This window comes from Chelonoidis abingdonii, chromosome 20, assembly GCF_003597395.2.
Source record: "Chelonoidis abingdonii isolate Lonesome George chromosome 20, CheloAbing_2.0, whole genome shotgun sequence".
Lineage (NCBI taxonomy): Eukaryota > Metazoa > Chordata > Testudines > Testudinidae > Chelonoidis > Chelonoidis abingdonii.
The window spans coordinates 23955428-23975797 of NC_133788.1; the positions used below are offsets into that span (position 1 = coordinate 23955428).

Sequence of the window (20370 nt, forward strand, 5' to 3'; positions counted from 1 at the left end):
CTTCCTGCTCCATCACACACCACTTGTCTCTTGAGGCCTCTAGGTTTTGTCCTAGTTTTCAGACCATGCCTCCCTCCTCCATCCGTGGGGTCTCTCCTCCTTTGACTCCAGGCAGTTCCAGGACTTCAGTGTGGGGCCGCCCGAGCTGGAGAGCCTGCAATGTAAGCTGGGGGAGAGACTCCATGACCCTTAGTCTTTTCACCCATCCTGCTACATGACAGGCTTTCTGGTGCCTCCAGGCAACTCCTGAAAGTCAGGATTCCTGGGTTCTGTTCCTGGCTCTGCCATTGACTCGCTGAATGGGCTTGAGCAGGTCACAACCACCCTGTAAAATGGGGTGATGCTGCATCCTGTCCTTCCCTTGGGCCAGTCGCTGCGTCTGGGGTGCGTTAGTGGGGATGCAGTACTCTCTGTGCATCTCCGGAGTCAGGTACTCAGTGGCCTTCGCATGCGCGCACGCACACACCCAGGAGGGAGGGCCCCAGCCAGCCTTCCCCAGGAATGGGAGACTGCAGCGGCCCTGGCCCAGCTTTGTGTTTTGTCTCTGCAGCTTGGCCCCAGGAAGCAGAGCAGGACGAGGAGGATGATATCAAGGTCTCCGCTTTGCCCCAGGATCTGAAGGAGCTCCTACCCAGCGTGAAAGTCTGGTCGGACTGGATGCTTGGCCACTCGGACACCTGGAACCCCCCTCCCACCTCCCTTGAGCTGCCCAAACAGTATGTGTTCTCCTCCTGCTCTTCTAACATGTGCCCATCTCTGCGGGCTCCTTGCCTGGTACCCCTCACGGAGGTGGTGCGCTCTGTCCTCCCAGTACCACTGCCTGACCAGAGGGTATCGCTCACTGCCCTGTGCTGTGCAGGGGATGTTTCCATGTGCTGACAGTGTCCTGTGCATGGAGAAAGATGTTAGTGACAGAGGCTCTTCCCTAGCAGCGAGAGGTGGTGTATGTGGCTCAGGGTGGTGGCAGACATGCCAAGGGCACAGCATTAACCCTTGTGACTAGCTCCCCTTCCTTCCCTAGTGTGTCAGGGAAGGTTCGGCCAGATTTCTAGCTTACACATGGGATCTCTCTCTTCATTTCCTGGGGTGCATCTCCCCAGGCCCTTTGCCAGCCAGCCAGCTGTTTGTGTGTGAGAGTGGAGCCTGCGCCCAGCTCGCTGCTTGAATTCTCCTCACCTGTGAGAAGGGGCTGGGCAAACTGCATTCAGCCTGGGCCAAGCCTTGAGCAGCCTCGCTGTGCTTGGAACCCCCTTCTCCTGCTTTGAAAGCAATTTACTCTGCCCCAGCCATTCACAAAGGGTTAATTTGCTAAGCTGGCTGATTCCAGAACATTAGTCCATAATGCGGACTAGGCAATTTGCATACTTTTGGACAGAAAATCATGTGAAGGGGCCAAGTATGGAGTATGCGAAGCAGTGTCTGAGCATGCTCCGTAACTGCTTTCCTGCAGGATTTTCCATCTGCCTCCGGTACTCTGGATCCAGAGCCTGAAATCACGTCTTATTGTTAATCCAAAGGAGCCAGAACTCAGGGTGATGGGAAGGCGCATTAAGAGTAATCCAGCAAAGTGACTTAACCATTAATGGGTTCCTGCTCCAATGCATCAGGTCCAGTCCCGCTCTCCTGTTTTACTGCCTCCATTCCAGTTCTTTTTCATTTGGCTGAGGAAATGGAAATCTCACACAGGAAGTGCTGGGCCTCATTTTGTGGAGATGGAGTCTGTTTTCTGTTTGTCGGCTGCTCGATGTGGGACCGTTGCCTGCTCATGTGAACTGTTGCCCATCTTTGGGCAGGAACTCAACTCGGAGCTGTCATGTGAGCATGCTTGCACCAATCCGGAGCCCCTTTGCGCTGCCTGTGCAGGGAGCTGCTGAGCCGTCGGAACGGGCTTGCTTCGAGATGGAATTTCTGATTGGGTTCATGCAGCCAGCGCTCATCATGTTCCAGGGAGGAGCCACCTCCTCCCTTGTTCGGGGTGCGACTGAGATCTGCTTCAGCTGCCTCCGGCTGCTGGGAACCTGGTCTGGCTCCCTGACGGGGTTAGGAGCAGGTGCAGGCTCTCCCTTTCCCATGAAGACAGGAGAAGGTGAGGGTTACAGCCCAGCCCTTACCAGAGACTGTGTCCTATAGTTTCATCAAGTGCCAAGGAGCAGCTGAAGATGCAGGTCCTGGGTGGTAGGAGGTAGCTGGGCATGGGCTACAATGTACTTTGAGCGCTTGCTCTGCTCAGAGCTTCAGAGATGGGGAGTCAGCGAGCTTCACCATTTGGTGAAGGCTCAGTAGGCCCAGCCATTTCCTCTGCCTTGGTCTCTTCATGCAGTACCTGGGCCTGCCCCTCCTTCCACTGTTCAGATCCTTTCCCTGCTGTGACTAGAGCCTGTTCTTCCCCATTGCCCACTGGCTGACGGGCCCCTCAGACATGGTGAGCTGTAGCTGACATGGCAATTCTCTGGTTTATTTCTGGGGTGCTCCAAGATGTTCTTTTAGCAGAAGAGTTCTTTGCCTGTTTCCCACCACTCTTGTATACTCTGTGTGAGGGAGGCCATGACCGCGCTGTAGCGGTCTGAGCAGCTGAGAAATGGAGCCCCCTGCTGGAGATGTACCTCTCCAGCAAGAAGAGAAGAGGTGGCAGGAGAACCAGCTCAGTCCTGCCAGGTGACCTCCTCCCCTCACTTCCCCAGACTCAGCACGTCTCCCAAGTAGGTTGGACAGACAGAGTAGTGACGACTGGCTTGGCATTCCTGCTTTGTACTGATGCAAGCCTGCACTCTGGTTCTGGGGCTGTTGGCTAACCAGAGCAGCCATCAAGTCCAGGGCCTTGACAGATGTTCCAAAAGTAAATGACGGGATGGAGCATGAGTGAGTGCCTTGGGCCAGGCCTGGGACCATGGGTGGGGAAATGAGAGAGAATGTGTAAATGCTATGGGCAGAGCTTGACTCCTGGGGCAGGGCGATGAGGAGGTGCAGTGTTCCAAACTCCACGCTACCTACAGCTGGGAGTTCTCCCTCCATGGCATACTCTGCTCCCCCCATATCCCCTTCTCGGCCTCGTGCTCAGAGGCTGGGGTGGGATAGCTGGGAGCTGACCTTCAAGCACTTCTTCGCCATTCCCTTCAGTGCCACCTCTGGGGGTTGGAGCAGAGCAAAGGGACTGAATAGAAATTGAAATGTGGGAGCTGTGGAGATCCAGCGAATCTCTGCATCTCTAAAAATCTCACCGGTCTCCAAAAAGCCCAAGCCCAGCACCAGCACAATGGCTCATCCCGGGGCTGGAGCTGGCGCCAGTGCTGACACGGTGGCGCATCCCGGGGCCAAGGTCAGGCCCAGCACCGGCCCGGCGGCCCATCCCGGGGCCAAGGCCAGGCCCAGCATCAGCCCAGCGGTTCATCCCAGGGCCAAGGCCAGGCCTGGCGGCTCATTCCGGGGCCAAGGCCAGGCCTGGCACTGACCCGGCGGCTCATCCCAGGGCCTGACACGGTATCAACAGCAGCACAGCAGCCCAGCCTAGCTCATCCCAGGGCCTGGGCTGGTTTGACTTGTCAAGGCTCATTCCAGAGCCTGGGGCCTACGCCGGTGGGCCTGCCCGTCCGAATGCCTCTGCTCATGCTGTATTCTCCGCATTCGTGATTCCTAGTTCTCCGCAAGTGACAGAGTCAGGGGACTTTGAGAACGTCTAAACTCAGCCCAGCTGTGGCAGTTGGTTTATTGCTTTCAGCTGGTACTTGAACCCGGGTCCTGGTCTTGGAGTCTTTCCCAGGTTTAATCCCCGGAGTTTTCTCTGCAGCTGTATGACACTGCACTGACCCCGAATGAGGATAGGAAAATAGAACCAGTGCCAAGCCAGAGTCTCTTTTTCATTTGGAGTCTGGCTGTCTGCCCATGACCAGGGTTACATAATGGGAAACATAGCTGGGGCTCTGGAGAGCCCGCGTTTCACCACGCTGCCCAGACCTTCGCATTCTGATGCTATATATCTTCCTAATTGTAGCTCAGATGCATTTATCACACTGCTGGATTTGAGTCCTTACAATAAAAAACACCAAATTCCTCAGCTTGCTGCTTTCCCCGTTGGACAGAGACACGGGAAAAGGTGTTAGGTAAATGCTGCGTTCAGCTCCAGCACACGGCACTGGAGACTCAGAGAGCAGCATCTCAGGGGTGTCCTCTCCCTGACATGTGCTTGGGAACATGCGTAGCACATGAACCCCAGCATTCAGGGTGTCCTCTTCACATCCAGATGGGCTCCGGGGCTGTGTGTGGTACAAATGGTGGGCTGCACCCTTCCCAAGATCTCCACTCTTGATTCTAGGCTGCTTTGAGCTGACCCCACCCATAATAGACTGATTGGTGCTGGACCACAGAGGTTTTGGGGAAGATGCAGACAATGTGTAGCCCTCTTTGGGACTCTGTGAGTGGGGGGCAAGGATGACATTTCTTCTCCTCCACCTCTCTGGGGGAGGTGCCTTCCGTGGCTGCCATGTTGTGGCACAGTTCCTGGATAGTAGCAGGGCCTCCTGTTGATGGCACAGCTGCATCATGGGCATCTCTGCTTGGATTCCAGAGAGCAACAAAGTATTTGTGTGGTGGCTCCCTTGCCTAGAGGGGTTTTGTGAGTGAAGAGTGTGACTCTCACTCCAGCTGGAGGGAGGGCATGTCTCTGAATACCAAGTACATGTATGTGTATTCCGGCCCCACCCACTGGTACCAAAGAGTAGGTTGTGTGACCCAGCTGTGAAAGGCAATAACCTCACAACACAACTTCCTCATGCATAGCATCTCTTTCATGAACTCCTTACGGAGAGTAGCTGAGGGGTGGAGGATGGACGAGACACAAGCAAAGGAAAAGAGAGAGCGAGAGTTGATGAGGCAGAGATGGTGTGAGGCAGTTTCGCAGGCCGAGGAGGAGAGTTTTGGTGTGAGGTGGATGCTGGAGCTGCAGACACTGGAGGCAAAGTGGAGGTGGGGGAGCCAGGGCTGCAGTGGCAGGAAGCTGCTCCTGCCTTTGAGGCAGTGTTGAGGAAGTTGAGACTAGTGGGCAGGGAAGAACACAAATTCCCTTTTGATCTCAGAGATCTGCTCGTTGCTCCTCCTCACACATCGGGAACTCAAACTCAGCAATGTGCCGTTCAGCAGAGAAACCCCAGGCTATTCAGTGTTATGCAGGGTGGAATCTGCTTTCCTGCTAGGCTGGGAATCGGGGCCTCTGAGCTTGCTGTAGGCCGCATGCAGCTATTTCATGTAGTGCATTTAAACCAACTATTAAATTCAACCCAAATGCTTTGAAAAAATTCTAGAGCCTACTTTATAGGAACATGGAAGAGCATGTCAGGCTACCCTCATCACACAGGGCCTGCTGAGCTCCCACTGAGGGACATCACCCCAGCCCAGCCCCTGAATACAGGTACCAAGACCAGGGGCGGCATGCCGCAGGGGGCGTTCTGCCGGTCGCTGCGAGGGCGGCAGACAGGTTGCCTTCGGCGGCATGCCTGCGGAGGGTCCGCTGGTCCACAGCTTCGGCGGACCTCCCACAGGCTGCCGCCGAATTCGCGGGACCGGGGACCTCCCGCAGGCAAGCTGCCAAAGGCAGCCTGCCTGCCATGCTTGGGGCGGCAAAATACCTAGAGCCACCCCTGACCAAGATGCTGGTAGGGATTGCTAAGGGCTGAGTTAAAAACCCCTTTGTTTAGCCTTGTCTCCTTTAGTGAATGTTCATCATGGAGCTGTCCAAAGGAGGGCTGTCATGCCAGCAGGGTCAGTGGCTGGGAAGAACGAAAGTAGAGTCAAGCTGGAGAAGAGGCAAAGATCAAGCATTTGAGCCCCACCTGGGAAGGGGTCATGGAGCAGCCTCAGCACCGTTAGCTAGGGAGGAGCAGAAGCCTCTTGGAGAGGTGCCCTGTAGCTGTGGAGGGAGGTCCACGTGGCTGGAATGATTTACAGTGTGAGTAGCTGCCCCGAGATCAAGGGAAACGGAGGGGAAGCTGCTGGCTGCATGGAGCAGATGGCATCTCATAGCTGGGTCGTGTTGTGGCTAGTGACTCCCTGTGCCGTTGCTGGGAATGGGGAGATAAGAGCTGGGGGTGGGTGGTGGTCTCTGGGTGAGGGGTGGTGAGGTGGAAAAGGTGCCAGAGGCCAGGGAGTTGTGTGGGATGGGGAAAGTGCTGGTGTCAGTGGGAAGAGGCTGAGTCTAGAGGGGATTGTCTGACCCCAGCTGGGCTTTCTGTAGCCTCATGGATGTGCCCCCAGGGGCTCCAGGGTCATTTCTCCCCGCTGGGTGCTGGGGAGAATGTTGAGAGGCATCAGTTAGATTTTCTGGCTGACAGAGTTGAAGGAAGGGCCATGGGCTGCACCCCAGAACTGTGAGGTAAGTTCTCCATCCCAGGACATCTTTCTAATGGGTCTGTTACGGGGTGGGCGAGGTTCTGTGGCCTTAACACCTGTGAATCTAGCTCTGAGACCCTCAGGAGTTTCTGCCCTTTCCAGATGCTCTACACTTCCACGAGTTACCTGCCGTAGCTGTCAGCTCAAGAGAGCCCAGGTGAAGGGGACATCCCCTCTGGGATTGCAGGGGCCTTTCATTGCCCTCAGCAGCTGTGCCCCTGCAGTTAGGGGCAGGGTTGATGAGTGGCCCTTAGGAGAAGCGAATACTTCACGTGCCTACAGAGGAATTGCTTTTATTCTGGTTTCCCCTGGGCTGGAATGGGGCTTGGAGGCAAGGAAGAAGCCTGGTGGGGTAGTGGGACTTTGGTGCACAGACGTGGAAAGCCTGGTGCCCTCTTGGATTGAGCTTTCTCAGCCTCCTGTTTTGGGCTAGTTTCCTCTGTCTGCCTTCTCTGGGGCTTGCTTGCCTGCTGCATTCAGCCTCTTTGAGCTCTGCTTGCCCCAGGAGCAGAAAGGCCCAAGTGATTTGCCATCTGTACCGCGGCTCGGGAGCACAATGCAGGGTTTCTCACACTGCACTCTGGGTTTGTTGTGCAGCTGTGGAGTTTGAATGTGAGTGTTTAAACAAGATGGTATTACTCAGGAAATGGCCACCTCCACAGGCTTGGAACATGGGGTCATTGTACTTGCATGAATCACCAGGCAGCCGGCTCCCCCTGTGAAGACGGTGGCTTACGTGAAAGCACTGCACAGCTTTGGCCCTGTCGAGGGGGACTCAGCGAGTGTTGGGCTGCATTTACCACACAGAGTTGTTAGCAAGAGCTGCCTATTCCTGCCCTGCTGACTGTTCAGGGCGTCAGCCTCTGGAGGCAGTAGGCCTGGCTGTTGTGATTGCACAGGTCCAGGCCTAATCCTCATAGTGGGAGTTCGTTTGGCCCCTGGGTGCCCTTGTCCATGCACATAAGCTATGTCCGCTCCATCCCATGTCACCCTGCCGTTGGGCTGCGCTCATGCTGGCAGCTACATTCAGCCTGAGTTCTGAGACAGCAGAAAGTGAGCTAACTCTTTGTTTTTCCCTGTCCTTGTGAGTGTAAATGTGTCTGTGGGGAAGAGAATGAACCCAACTTGTGAGGAAAGACCTTGGGCTAACCCTCGCTTAGATTCCTCCATTAGAAGCCTGGAGAGCTTCGTTCTGTTTACCTGGGAACTGTGCGCTCCAGGGCTCGGTGTCAGCAGTCTGCAGAGTCCTCTGCAAAGGCTCCACAAAGAGGCCTGTTGCAATTCATATATTGTGTCCATACAGCATGTGCGGAGGGTTGGATCTCTGAGTATCTGTACACAGAAATGCCCTGAATCACAGCAATCCAATCAAGGTGACACAAGCCAGCCAGACCTAGAAACCACCACTGGACCCTGGGGGCCGAAGGAGAAAGCACCTGGCCAGATTCCCAAAGATTGCACGTCCCTCCATCATCTTCCTCCAGGACGGTCTCCTAAGGGCTCAAGCAATGAACTTCCTGATTCTTTGGCCATCACCTGGACCTGGTGCTGGGTGTGTGGAGCCTGGAGAACTACCCAATCCTGTAGTGGCGTACATGCCGACACACAGGAAGGAGGCCACTGCACAGGATTCTGTCAGATGCACCCCCAGCTAAATCCCTGTCATTGTGTGTCACAGCTGGAAACCAGGGTGAAAACAGCAAAGGAAAAGCACTTCTCAATGCATCCTTATTGCCAAGGTCCCATGCACGCACAGCCGCTTCACACCTAATGGATGCAGCCCAGCCCCTGCTCTGAATTACACAGCGGGTTGATAGCTCATGACAAAATTGCCCCAACCAGTTTGATTGAGGGGACTGTAGAGTGGAAATCTGACACCTACCATGGAAAGGGCGGATCTGCTGAGCCATTGCGAAACTGTGGGGAGCAGGGAGGATGCTGTGGAGCAGTGGCAGCAACTCCTGTCCCAGTGGAAGGTCTGGGGGGGGCTGCACTGGAATAGGAGGCTGGAAGGGTAAACTCTTCATCAGTGTGGCTGGAGCACTAGCGACCAAGGAGGGAGGGTGCTGTGCAGAGCTGCTAAGCCTGCAGGAGGGGAACGCCCCAGCTCTGCCACTTGCGAGATTAGTGAGCTCTCTTAAATGCAGTAATATGAGTTATGTGACCATTTGTATGGCCTGGGGATGGTGTTGGACGCTGAGCCTGTCGAGGGGCCAAAGGCCACGAATGTCATGTCAGGAGTGTTTCTGCAGCATGTTACTATGCCTCTGCCTCCCCCACCCAAAGAGAAGTGCTCCCTGCCATCTGCCCAGTCCTCCTCCCCAGCTGGCATGGAGCACTCCCTGCTGGGTGTCCTGCCCCTCCTCAGCCATAGGTCTCTGCCACCAGCACCCTGTCAGCCCTGTCCCAGCCCCTGATCTGGGACTGCTCCCCTGGCACCCTGTGTCATCCATGCCCCCGACCCCTGCTGGAAAGGGGGCACTCCCTGGCCGTGTCCCCAGCTGATCTGCAGCTGTTCTCGCTGCTCATCCCGGCGTGGAGCAGCCCGCTCAGTCTGAGGGCCAGGAGTGCTATGTGACCAGACCCATGCAGCAGGGCGCTGGGGGAGGGCTGAGCCTTTCAACCCCTGCGTGTCTCCCATGGGCAGAGCTCACGTTGGAGGTGGCCCAGAGCAGCCCTATCACATCCGGTGCTTGTCTCTGCAGCCTGGGCTGAAGGATAAACTATCAGAGCTGTGGGGCAGTGGATCATTCCTCTTATTATTTTCTTCTTTGCAGATAGGGGTCGTGGAAAGTTCAGTTCCTTTTAACCCTCACAGCTCTGTTTATTTTCCAGCTGGTAGCACAAACGCAGCGTTTCCCATTACATCACAAAGGGCCTCGGACAGATCCCTCCGAAAAACGTGTTGCAACTGTTTATTTTTTTCCATATTTAAACAGTTCTGACAGCCAGACCTGGCCGAGCCAAGTGATGGAGCTTTGTGAATGAGCCCAGCTCCTGGTGTCTGTGCACAGAGGGCTTCGAAGGCCGTCTTCTCCTCTGCAGCATGTTTGCCGGGGCCGGCTCAGGGATGTGGGCGACTCTGTGTTACACGTGTGCTGATTATGTGCTGGGCTTTGATTAATGGCAGCTCATTCCATCCATCTCCCAGGACGCTCTTGAAAACAAGATGTTTCATTTCAGTGCACTTTCTTGGTACATTGATTGCCATAAATAAACGAGTGCAGACTCTGTCCACCTGGAGCAGTTCACAGAGCAGGGGGCCTGCTCTAGCCCCTTGGCTGCCTCTGGCTGTTGAGACAGTCCCATCCTCCCAGCATTGGTCTCTGTCCTGCACCTCACAGTTCATCGAGGAGGCACAGATGGGCACAGCACAAGGCTGCTGTCTGGGACCCGAAGGCGTGGGGAGCCCAGCTCAGTGTGCTGCTTTCCCTTCCCCATCTCCCTGCGCTTCTTCAGCCTTGATCTAAAATCCCTGCTTGCTCTCCCCAGAAGAAATCCTTGTGTGAAATAATGAACAAGTAGCAGTTGGTTGTGAGCTTGTAGCTGTGCGGTTGTTCTGCTGCCTGAGTGTGTCACTGTTCACCTATTCTGCCCCTGTGCCCCACCTAGACCCTCGGGGCACTGGGCTCCAGCTGCCCTCAGAGGAGAGCAGAGGCTACAGGCAGCCGCTGAAGCTGCTTAGGGCTCTGTGTTGACACTGGGCTCTGCGTGTCACTGGTGCTCGAAGAAGGTGACACACCACACAGGCAGCTTTGCTCCAAAGTGTTGAAATTGTGACCAGAAATGAAACAAAGTGTAACACTGAGTGACTGGCATTCAAAGACAAAGCCCCCAAGGTCCCACATGGCCACAGCATGTGATGGCAGATAGTGACCTGAGCTCTGTCTGCACTTTGCGAGACATAGATAGACTCCTGGTGACATTCGCTTCTAGAAGGGCATGGAGAAAATAGGCTGTGTCCCAGGGCTGGAGCTGTGGCTGCAGTAGAGTAGAGGAGGCTGCCCAGGAAGTGACTTCCCCCTTCCCAGACGAAACATAGAGCATTACTCCTCTCTGGAGTAAGCTGGATTATTTTCAGCTTCACCTGGGGCTTTGAGTGGGGCAGATGCTTCCCCATGTCTCCGTACCAGGTTGGGCTTGGGAGGGGCAGGGGGGCTGTACTGTGGGGGTGGGGGGCGTTATCCTGGGAGCTTCCTGGTCCACAGTAGAGGAGTAAGGGGGGTTTTAACTGTCCTCATCTGAAGAGGAGGGAGAGGGCATGTGTTAGCAAGTGCTGAGCTCACCCTCTACGCAGTTGGGAGCCCATGGGGCTGCACTCCTACCCTGAAGGGTATGTGCTGGGAGGTGCGTCTTGCCTCTTCTCACCTCCCTGATATTTGCTGTGATGATGCAGAGAACATGCCAGAATTGCTCACATCTCTTCCCCTCATTCTCCCAGGGTCTCAGTGGATGTGTGGGCGACACTGGCCGACTTCTGTAACATACTGACCACAGTGAATCAGTCAGAGGTGCCGTTGTACAAGGACCCCGATGATGACCTTTCCCTGCTCAGCCTGGAAGAGGATCGGCTCCTTTCAGGCTTTGTCCCCCTGCTGGTCACCCCCCAGGAGCCCTGCTACGTGGAGAAAACCTCGGACAAGGTCAGCACTAGGCCAAACATCCCCCCTTGATTCCTCCAGACTTTTATTCTTGGGAAGTTTTCTGTGCAAACGGAACACGATTAAGTCATTGAGAAGGGTGTTAAGGGAAAATATCGACCTTTTAGCCGCTGACATCCAGCTCTGTGTCATGAAAACCCCTCTCAACTTCCTCTGGTGTGTGTGTGTGCTCGCTGGCATGTTGTATATACGATCATTTCCTCACTTGTTTAAATAGTGCAGCTTGTGTTGGCAGCGCTCTCACTCCACTCCAAATGGTTTGCATCATGCTTAAAGCACCCTCCCCATCCCCCGGCCACAAAACTCTGTGCTAGGAAAGCAGCCAGGGGTTTTTTCCTACTCTAAAGAGGAGAGTGATAAATAGGTGACTAGAGAGAAGCAGACACCATGTGTTAAAGTACAAAAGGCTTTTAGGAATATAAAGCATTCCCTGCTGCCCGCTCTCTATTTTCCTTTCTTTGCTCTAGGAGCCCGGTCTAGCCTGTTGGTTTTTAGACTAATGAAATCAGCTCCCTTGTTGATGTGGGGCTTAGGTTCCATTCTGTGCCACTGCCCGGCCAGGGGGGATGTGAGAGCTGTGGCTGAGAAGGTGCCTGCACTGGCCACATGCATTCCTGCTGGGGGTGGAGAGGGGAGAGTGACAGTGACATTGGGGACCACACGGGGCAGGGCAGGAATGAGGAGTGGAGCTTGTCAGTCCCCTGTGTGTGTTGCCTGGGTGAGCCCTCCAGGGCAGCATCCCAGAGCTGGAGCTGTCACTCTCACAGGAGGATGTTGTGATGTTTCCCTGAGCAGAGAGGACTCTAGGAAGAGAAGTGGAGCTGCTGGGACCAAGTCTGTAAGAAAGGTGGGTAAGCTGGGGCTGGCCAGAGATGTGCATTTCCAGGTGTCACTTCTCTTTGACCTGTTCCTGAACTGACTGTGAGAAATCTGGGACCCTCGTGAGGAGGGGAACCTGAGAGGCGCTAATTTCAGTTTCATTTCCCTGTCTGCCCCGCTGCCACTTGTAACACTGCACTGGGGCAGAGAGGAGAATGCAGTCACTATCCCTGTTTCAAGAAGCACCTTCCTTCAGGAAGAGGGGCTTTAGGGGCGTGTTCCTGGGGTTTAAAATAGCAGCCCTGCAGTCGCTATTTCTTTCCCCCAGGGAAGCTGGCTTGTGTTGGTGGCCTTGCAGACTGGCTTGGGCTTGGTTCCTCTGGGCAAGAGAAGGCAGTCTGACTCTGTCCATACCGTCAGCACTGATGACAGGCCCTTAGCATCGAACCCATGACAGGAATGACAGATAGCCAGACAGGGTGCTCTGGCCAGAGAGCACAATGTACCTACTGTGTCAGCATTTCCTGGACTTTGCCATTTCCCACTGTGCACCAGAGGCATTTGGAGTACCCTCCCCAAATACTGACATGCTCAAAGCATTGTCCCTTAGCCCTCAGTGAACTGCAGAGCAGCCACAGAGCTGAGGTTTTCTCCCTTCTTGGTCCCCAGTGTGGGATGTGAGAGAACTGTGGGGGGAAAAATGGGGGAGGGACATGTCTTGCCCAGCAAAGCAGCATTCACCCAAATAGCATGGGTTTTCTAGGTTGTTGGTAGAGAATGTGAAACTGCCCCTCTCAGTACTGAATTCTCACACCTTCCTGCTTAGGAAACGTCTCTTTGTTTCCTTTGCAGCCAGTTCTTCACAGCCCCCTGTTTCATTTGCACAGGTGTTAAACACATTGCCGTGTTCCCCAGACTTTGCATGTGACAGTCATTTTACCTAAACACAACAAATATCTAGGAAGAGAGAGACATTTGGATTTTAGCCCTTCTCTGATAATACCTGAGATTGGACTGCAAGTCTTTGGGGCAGGATCTGTGTTTTTATCTTAAATAATAAATTCTGAGCATTGCGATTGCCAGTTCTTCTGTTCATTCCCTCAGTCCCATTCTGTGGTAGAGTGCTGCAGTCCATCAGAGCCTCTTCACAGCCAGCACTTCTCAGCGGGTCACTGGACATTTGGCCTCCATCTTGCTGTGGATGAACATGTTCCACACCTTTCGTTGCTGGGAGGCTCTGCAGTGAGATTCATGCCGGAACCAGCATAATCATAGAATATCAGAGTTGGAAGGGACTTCAGGAGGTCATCTAGTCCAACCCCCTGCTCAAAGCAGGAGCACTCCCCAGACAGATTTTTGCCCCAGATCCCTAAATGGCCCTTTCAAGGATTGAACTCACAACCCTGGGTTTAGCAAGCCAATGCTCAAACCACTGAGCTATCCTTCCCCCTCTGTCCCCGATTTTTCTGTCTTCTCATGCACTACCATTGAAGTTGTCACCTTTTCCCCATATAAAACCAGTTTATCACCGGCTCAAGCCCCCCATAAGTGTTAGTTCCAAGCTGAGCATTGCATGGTGATGTTTTAATTGATTGTGTGTTGGGCAAATACCTGCTGAAACACACACTTGTATGCAGGACTTGTGCAGTGGAATTCAGTAACGCATACCAATCAACTGCAGTCTACATAATCAACAAAGTGAGGCTCCATATTGTGCCTATAGGTTCACAGACTATGGGCATCTTGTCAGGGCCTGTCCCCCTTCCCTGGGAGCTGGTCCCGTGCCCATACCTAGCTTTGCTCCCCAGGGCAAGTGCTGAGTAGAATGGGGTGGTGGAGTGAGGCTGCTGGCAGAGGGGAAGGTAAAGAATGAGGGTTTCATCTGTGCCTGCATGGTGCTGGTGGTGGGGGCTTCCAGTAGCAAACATTGGATTGCACTGAAAACAGAGCCCATCTGCTTTGTGCACTAGGGATGTTCTCCCGGGAGTCTTGGGCATCTGATAGTTTCTTCTGTGCTCACTGGCCACTGATTACAAGAGGGCTCCTCTGGAGTTGGTGGTAAGGCTGTGACTGGGCTGTGGAACTCCCAGGTGGGGAGAACAGCCCGGAGAGCTCCTGGGTGGTGATTCTGGAGACTTGTTTGGATGCTCATCATCACTCAGTGTGTGTCCATTCCTACTAACTCTGCATAGGCTGGGCACACAAAGGAAGAGCTCTAGCAGCTCAGCCGGTCATTTAAATTTGAAACATGCACCTGTGTGCCTAAGCTTGTACCTGTGTGAGCCCCAGCCAGAGAGATGTGGAAGAGAAAGTGTTAATGTCCCTTCCCACAATAAATGTCTGTGAATGGGGGGTCCTGAAACCTGAGCCTCTCTCTCTCCTCCCCCAGCCTTGACACATGTTAATAAAAGGTTTTTAAATACCAATAAAAAGGCAACAGCCCCAGTTCACCGGGGTCCGGGGCCCTGTGTCCTGGGGAAGGCCCTTCACAAATGTGGTTTTTGCATTTTCACATTTTTGGCTTGTGAATAAGATTGAGGAGAAATGCTCCTTCCCCCGATAACAATACAGAGAGACGCAGGATCAGCAGCATGTGGATTAAAACCAGACGGTGAATGATTAATACACTTGCTTATGGGGCTAGTCACTACGGCTCCCTCCACTGAAATAAAAAGGAGCCTTTCTCTGTACACGTGCTCATAGGAGCATGCTCTTTGTACATGTGTGGTGAACTCATTCACCACTGGCAGGACCCCAAGTGCTCTGCCTCCTTCATGGTCCTGGAAAGGCGGCAAATCCGTGGCATGTGTCTCTGAATGAGACACTCCAGTCTAGGGATTGGCCCATGCATGGTGGGGAGTCACTCCCGCAGCTACGCAGCCCATTTAGTGTTTCACACTTGCCATATTCCTACTTGACGAAGGCTCAGCTGCCCGCTATGTGCATGGTCCCCTGCTGTGGGAATGGCCAAAGAGTTGGTCCCAAACCTGGTTCCATTAAGGGCCTTTGTTTCTCTTTGAAAAGCACAAGCCTCTTTTCTCTGGTTCCAGGCCCTGGTATGTTTTCTGAACTATTAATCTTTCTCTAATCTGGCTCATATGTTCTGGGTTTCCATAACTGCTGGCCACTGCATTGGCCTCTCAGGAGCTCTCTCTGTTAGGCTTGGGCTAATGTTAGCCCATTTAGCTAGCAGAGCATTGAGATGCTTCTTAGCAAGATACAGTTTTCTAAAGACTTTCAGCTCTTTTGTGTGTGAAGTAGAGTATCTGTCTGCCCCAAACAAAAGCCCCTGCAGAAGGGCCAGAGGAATAGGCATTGGAATGCCTCGTGAAAACCTGGGTCCTGGCCTTCCTGAGATGACAGATCTGTGGCTAATCTCCTGAAAGCCTCCTGGAACAGAGGCAAGGACATTGACCGTCCTGAGAGTGGCTCTGAAGCTTGTTGTCTTGAGTTAAAAGAAGAGCAGCAGGAGGAAGTTCCCATGGGTGGTTGGTAGAGCAATGTGGGTAATGAGGAGTATAAAGACTTTGGGCTCAGTTTGGCCACCCGTATGTGGAGCAGCACCTTACTCCATGAGTAATCTCATTGATGGCAGTAGGGCTGCTCTCAGAGCAAGGTGCTGCCCAGCAGGAGTGGGCCCTCTGTGAGGGGCAGCCTCATCCCAAACAGGAAAGAGAACCCTGAGGCAAAGCGATGTACCTGCTTCCCAGCACCCCGAGGTGCTGTGTCTGTGCCGAGCCACGCTGGAAGGCTTGCTTGGCCTATGAGCAAGGGGCTTGCAGTTCACATCAGTGGGGAGGAGGGAAGCAGTGAGAAAGAACCATAGAGTGGAAGAGTCCAAGGAGATCTCTGTCTGTCTTGCTTTCCAAACAAGTGTCAACAGAGCCATGCCAAAAGCAGCTACATGGCAGCAGCTGGCAGCCCATAGGCTATGGAATTAAACATTGAAACGCTTGCAGACCAATCACTAAACTCCACTTTGACCTAGTCCTTCCCTTTCATGTGCTATCTTTGGATCGTAAAGGGCACTGATGGTGGGTTACAATCAACGGCAGAAGCTGATGTCACTGGTAATAGAGAAGAAACTGGGTTTCACCCACTGAGAAGGTAACATGCAGAGTGTTGCCTGGCTTGAATTCTTGATCTTATTATCTGTGTTTCCAGTGAACCTTGTGTGCCAGTGATTGTTCAGACACCCCCTGAGTCACTCAGACATTCTGAATTTGCCAGACACCATTGACATCCTTTGTTTGTGATAGGAGGTCTCACAGTCCACCCATCTGCCCGGCCCACTGTGGCAGATGGATGACAGGCTGACCTCTGAGCTGTACTTGTGGTCAGTCCTGCTGGAGCGTCCTCACGCCCCTTGGTGCCCTCAGCCAGACTCGGCCCGGCTGTGTGCCAGAGGGATTCTGAGCAGCTCTCATTTCATCTGGCCGGCTAGATGCTGCTTAAACACAGCAACATTTGAGCATATTTTTAAAACTTTGTTTTATTGTGGCTGAAGATAAAGGTAACTTGGTGCAAACAAGCTGTAGTATTGCATGAGGACACTAAATGCAGCTCTGGAGAAATCCGCAGTGTGGAATAATAGTTCAAGCTCTTAAAAAAAAAAATAGGGAGAGGGGGGTAATTCTGCCATAAATCTAGTGAGTGGAATCAGAGGGAAATGATCCCATCTGGAAAACTCCAGCACTGGTGCTGCTGAAGGCTTAAGGAGCGATGCAGATCGCAAAGAGAAAACCCTGCAGTCTGAGGATGACAGGCTCCTTAATTGATGTCCATTGCAACTGGTACTCTGCCAGTTTATGTTGGCCATGTTCCAGCGTGCTGTAATTTTGGAGCCAGGTGTGAAGCGTTTCTGTTGTGTCTTGTTCCCAAGCACCTAAAGAAGTCTCACGCATCTCTCTTGAGGCTGCAGCCATGTAGGAAACAGCTGTACAGGTATAGGTGGAAGGAAATGTCACAGCTGGGTTGGGAATGCTCCTCCACACCCTGCCTGAGTTTTGAGAGGAGGGGGCACCCCCTCTGGCTACACCAGGCTAAGGGAATGTAGCCAATGTCATAGAGGCCCATCTGTCTGGCTGTCTGTTGATCAGGCACTCTCAATAACAGTGGGAGGCCGGGAGAGACACAGGTCAGCAGCCTCCCTCAGCAAAAGACATTCCTCCATGACAGGCATTAGCCAGCAGAATAGCAAATTCTAACAACAGGGATTCCTAGAGGGTAAGGCCAGAAGGGACCACTGTCGAACAGGCTGTGGGACTCCCTGAATGAATGCGTTTGAAATAGAGCAGATCTTTTAGAAAAAAAATCCAATCTTGATTTTAAAATGATCAATGAGGGAGAATCTACCATGACACTTGGTAAATTGGTCCCGTTGTCAAATACCCTCACGTAGGGTGAATAAAAATCAACTTTTAAAAACATTAAAAAAACAGATTTTTTAAATTTAAATTAAATACATTTTCTTTTTAAAAATAAACCTTTTGAAAATTACATTTGGAAAAGCCTAAATTTACTATAATCTATTAAAATAATTGTAATTAAATAAAACAAATTAAGCAATGCATATTTGTAGCTGAAGTTTAAGTCAGACCACTGAACTGATGTAAGTCTCTGGCTAAGCTGGAAACCAGAGTTTGTTGAAGTGCCAATTCTACAGTTGCAGAGAGAATATCTACCTCATTTCAGTTTATTCAACTACCGTACTTTAGTTCAATGACTAGTTCCTTCAAAGCCCAGGAATGGGTTGGGAGTTGAAAAAGCGGGAAAGCTGGTTTTCCTCTCCCACTCTGTGAATAAAATATGAGGTGAGAGGATGAGAACTAGTAAGTCTACAGTCTTGAAGGACATGGGACTAGAAACTGTCAGTTCACTTAACTACAGGGAAATAGTTCCTTTGGTTAATAAAATCTATTAGTTTTAAATGCAAAACAAGTTTTGACAAACTATTTTTTTTCTTATGTCTCCTTCACATTTAAAGTAGTTTTATGTAACTATTTAAAAAATGCTGGGTTTGTGCATTTGAATGCAACTGTAGAATTGAATTCTAATTTCTATCCAAATAATTATGACACAAGTCATAAGTAAAAATATGAGTCACCAGCTCGTAAATAGGAAATGCATCATTCATCATATTCTAACATCATAAAAAAAGTAAAAAATAAGAATCTGAATAAATGTGTGTCAAGCTAGATAATTGCTTAAATAAATGTGTATAGATACAGTGTATCTTCCGGTTAGCAAAAAGGACTACCACATTTAGTGGAAAGGTTATATTTAGTTGCAAATCAACATATTTCAGTGGTTATTAACCAGTGAGAATCAATCTTCCTTTAGGAAAAGAACTAAAAAGAACAAATGCAAACCAAGATTAAAATAGATTATTTAAATAAAGGTTTGCCTGCTTGTTGATTTAAATCATTATTAAAATTGGTGATTTAAGTCACTTTGATTTAAATCGATCCACCCTGACCTCACTGTTAAAAATTTGCACATGTCTTACTTGTCTGAATTTGTCTAGCTTCAGTTTCCAGCCATTAGATCCTGTTATCCCTTTATCTGGTAGAGTGAAAAGCCCACTATTACCAAAGTTCTGTTCCACAAATAGGCACTTGCAGACTATGAACAAGTCATCCCTTAACCTTCTCCTAGTTAAATTGAATAGATTGACCTCCTGTCACTGGGCAAGTCTACGCTACAGCGCTACATCGGCGCAGCTGCACCACTGTAACGGATCTGGTGAAGACGTGCTATGCCAACAGGAGAGTGCTCTGCCGTCAGCATAATTACTCCATCTCGGCAAGAAGTGGCTCTCCCGCTGCCATAGCACCGGAATGGACAGTGCGAAGCTTGCATGGCTCGGGAGGGAGGGGTTCTTTCAGACCCCTGAGCGACGGAAGTTAGATAGATTTAAGCAGTACTGCAGACCTGCTCACTATAAGGCATGTTTTCCAATCCATTGATCATTTTCATGGCTCTTCTCTGAATCCTCTCCAAATTTTTCAGCATCCGTCTTGATTCTTACATTGAGGGTTGGCCACAGTATTTCGGTAACAAGTGCCAAATAGCAAGGTAATATTACCTTTCTGCTCCCACTTGTTCTTCCCCTGTTTACACAGCCCAGGATAGCATTAGCTCTTTGGGCCACTGCATCACACTGGGAGCTCTTGTTCAGATGGTTTCTATCATGAGCCCTACGTCCCTTTAGAGACACCATTTTCCAGAACATCGTCCCCCACCCTGTGAGACCAGCACTTGGGTCCTAGAAGTATAATGGAACGTTTGGCAGTATTGAAACAGTATTGTTTCCTTTCACCCATTTTATCAAGCTCTGCATTAGTGACCTGTCTCCATTATTTACTACCCAAATCTTCGTGTCGTCTGCAGACTTTATCATTCGTTAGTTTGTTTCCTTCCAAGTCATTGATAAAAATGTTAAACAGTGCAGGGCCAAGAGCCGATTGCTGTGGGATCCCACTGGAAACGCCCACTCAGTGGTGATTTCCTGTTTACCATAACGTTTTGAGACCTGTTGATTAGCCAGCTGAGAATCCATTTAATGTATGCTGTGAGCTGCTGTTCACTGCAGGTGTGGTATATTCAGGAGCTTGAAGCCTTTCATCTTAGCTCTGCCAGCCATGCAGAAGATCTGTGGGGATGGCTGCCTGCCCGCTGACACACAGCAATGGTATCGAAATGTGGGCTGGACATCAAGCACGGGGCAGAACACCAGTGCAAAAATCCTTGCCCTGCCCCAGACTTGCCCTCTCCCAGAGGATGCAGAGTATTATGCCTCAGGGGCCAGAAGCTTTGCCTGAAAGGGACAGAAGCTGGCGAAGGAAATGCTGTTTGATTCAGACCCTGACTCCTGCTGCAGTGTAGCTTTCTTACCCTGCAGTCTGAGGGAGCTGGGAGTGTGAGAGCCAGAGCCTCTGGACATCATGTGGGACCAGCTGACTCCATCTGTGTGTTAGGAGCCAGCCCTGCATGTTCAGGGGTGTTCTGGAGGCAGTCTGTGTGAGAGTGTCCTTTGAATTCCGACAGGCCTGCCCATCTCTCCCCCGCCAGGAGACACTCCTCTCCAGGAAGCCCTGTCTCTGAAGTGAGCGAGAATAGCTGGCATCCCATGGCACTGTAGGAGGTGAAAGTACCTCATCACTGGAAACAGTTTCCTTTCAGAATTCATCCCTCCTGGCACAGATGTGGGCCTGGTGCATCGGATACGAGGGGCACATCTTCATAGGGGGAAGTAGAGTCCTTCCTCCTTGTGGATCTGGTCTGAGCCTAGCCTGAATTATGGGCAGCCTTGCACTGCCCTGGGATTGCAGAGCACCTTGTGCAGCAACTGGGAGGACCCAGGTTATGTCTTTGGCTGTCACTTCAGGGTGCAGTGGAGGGGAGGTGGGAGTGCACAGGGATTGAGGGATAGGAGCAAGTGCTCTGGAAAACAGGCACAGTAAATAACTTTGGCTGTCATTGCCATGAGTGTGGCCAAACATTTTCCTGA

The 20370-nt window shown here is 51.8% G+C and overlaps 1 protein-coding gene and 1 long non-coding RNA gene across 4 annotated transcripts in view; one reads left to right on the forward strand and one right to left on the reverse strand.

The window, feature by feature from the left end:
• The window catches only part of SMG6 (SMG6 nonsense mediated mRNA decay factor), a 158036-nt gene that overhangs the window by 88818 nt on the left and 48848 nt on the right, over positions 1 to 20370 (forward strand). For all 3 annotated transcript variants that reach the window (XM_075073960.1, XM_075073961.1, XM_032788313.2), the window contains 2 exons: positions 551 to 716; positions 10820 to 11021. In XM_075073960.1, the coding sequence (XP_074930061.1) occupies positions 551 to 716; positions 10820 to 11021 (368 nt within the window). The remainder of the gene's footprint in view (positions 1 to 550; positions 717 to 10819; positions 11022 to 20370) is intronic.
• LOC142047985 (uncharacterized) overlaps positions 9280 to 20370 on the reverse strand; it is a 32223-nt gene continuing 21132 nt past the window's right edge. Inside the window, exon 2 of the long non-coding RNA XR_012657328.1 lies at positions 9280 to 9535. This is a non-coding gene — a long non-coding RNA (uncharacterized LOC142047985). The remainder of the gene's footprint in view (positions 9536 to 20370) is intronic.